The sequence below is a fragment of the Aplysia californica genome, unplaced genomic scaffold, assembly GCF_000002075.1.
Source record: "Aplysia californica isolate F4 #8 unplaced genomic scaffold, AplCal3.0 scaffold01082, whole genome shotgun sequence".
In the NCBI taxonomy this organism is placed as follows: domain Eukaryota; kingdom Metazoa; phylum Mollusca; class Gastropoda; order Aplysiida; family Aplysiidae; genus Aplysia; species Aplysia californica.
This window is the reverse complement of record NW_004798352.1, coordinates 48226-48834: the sequence shown is the minus strand read 5'-3', so window position 1 is coordinate 48834 and position 609 is coordinate 48226. Positions and strand designations below refer to the sequence as shown.

At 39.6% G+C, this 609-nt stretch overlaps 1 protein-coding gene across 1 annotated transcript in view; it reads left to right on the top strand.

The window, feature by feature from the left end:
• Window positions 1-141, top strand: part of LOC101852891 (ribosomal RNA processing protein 1 homolog A) — a 21946-nt gene extending 21805 nt beyond the window's left edge. The window contains exon 11 of the mRNA XM_005111587.3: window positions 1-141. This exon is cut by the window's left edge and continues 107 nt beyond it. Within this exon, the coding sequence (XP_005111644.3) occupies window positions 1-6 (6 nt within the window). The 3' untranslated portion in view covers window positions 7-141.
• Window positions 142-609: the final 468 nt, after the last annotated feature.

Genomic DNA, 609 nt, shown 5'->3' with positions numbered 1-609 from the left:
AAATAGATGAGACTGATGTGTATATTACTGCCTGTGGTTACAGGCTGCAGGATTGCTCAGATCTTTTTTCTGCTCCCACAGCATCTTGCCCCAAGTTGGAAGTATGGTTTAGTTTTATGGAAATAAAGAGACAAAGATTTATCGTTTGCTTTTTTTCCTTCAGATGTCCAATGTACCTGTTGATAGTCATGTTCTTGAAAAGAGGGGTGGAGGAAATCATCTTGTTGATTCTGACTGAAATATGTTTGTCGCGATCAGAAATCTGCTTGGCCTTCTTCTGATTAACTCACTGTCATGGTTGCTCTGGTTTAGGATAGGATCACCTGAGGTTTTGGTCTGTGTGTGTGTATGGGGAGGGGGAGGGGGGGGTAATTTTTTTTCTTCTAGTTCTAGATAGGATCACATTAAGGTGAGTGTCAGGGATAATTACTCTGGTTCAGGATAGGATTGCATGAGTTTTGTTCTGTTTGGCAAAGATCTTTTTTTTTCTCGCTGCACTGCTCGTGATGGCAGGTCGTCATGCTAGGGGATTGGTTGTTATTTTATTTGACTAACAGATGGGTTTTTTGTTTTGCTTGTTTTTGTTTTTTTAAAATAAAATAAGGTCAT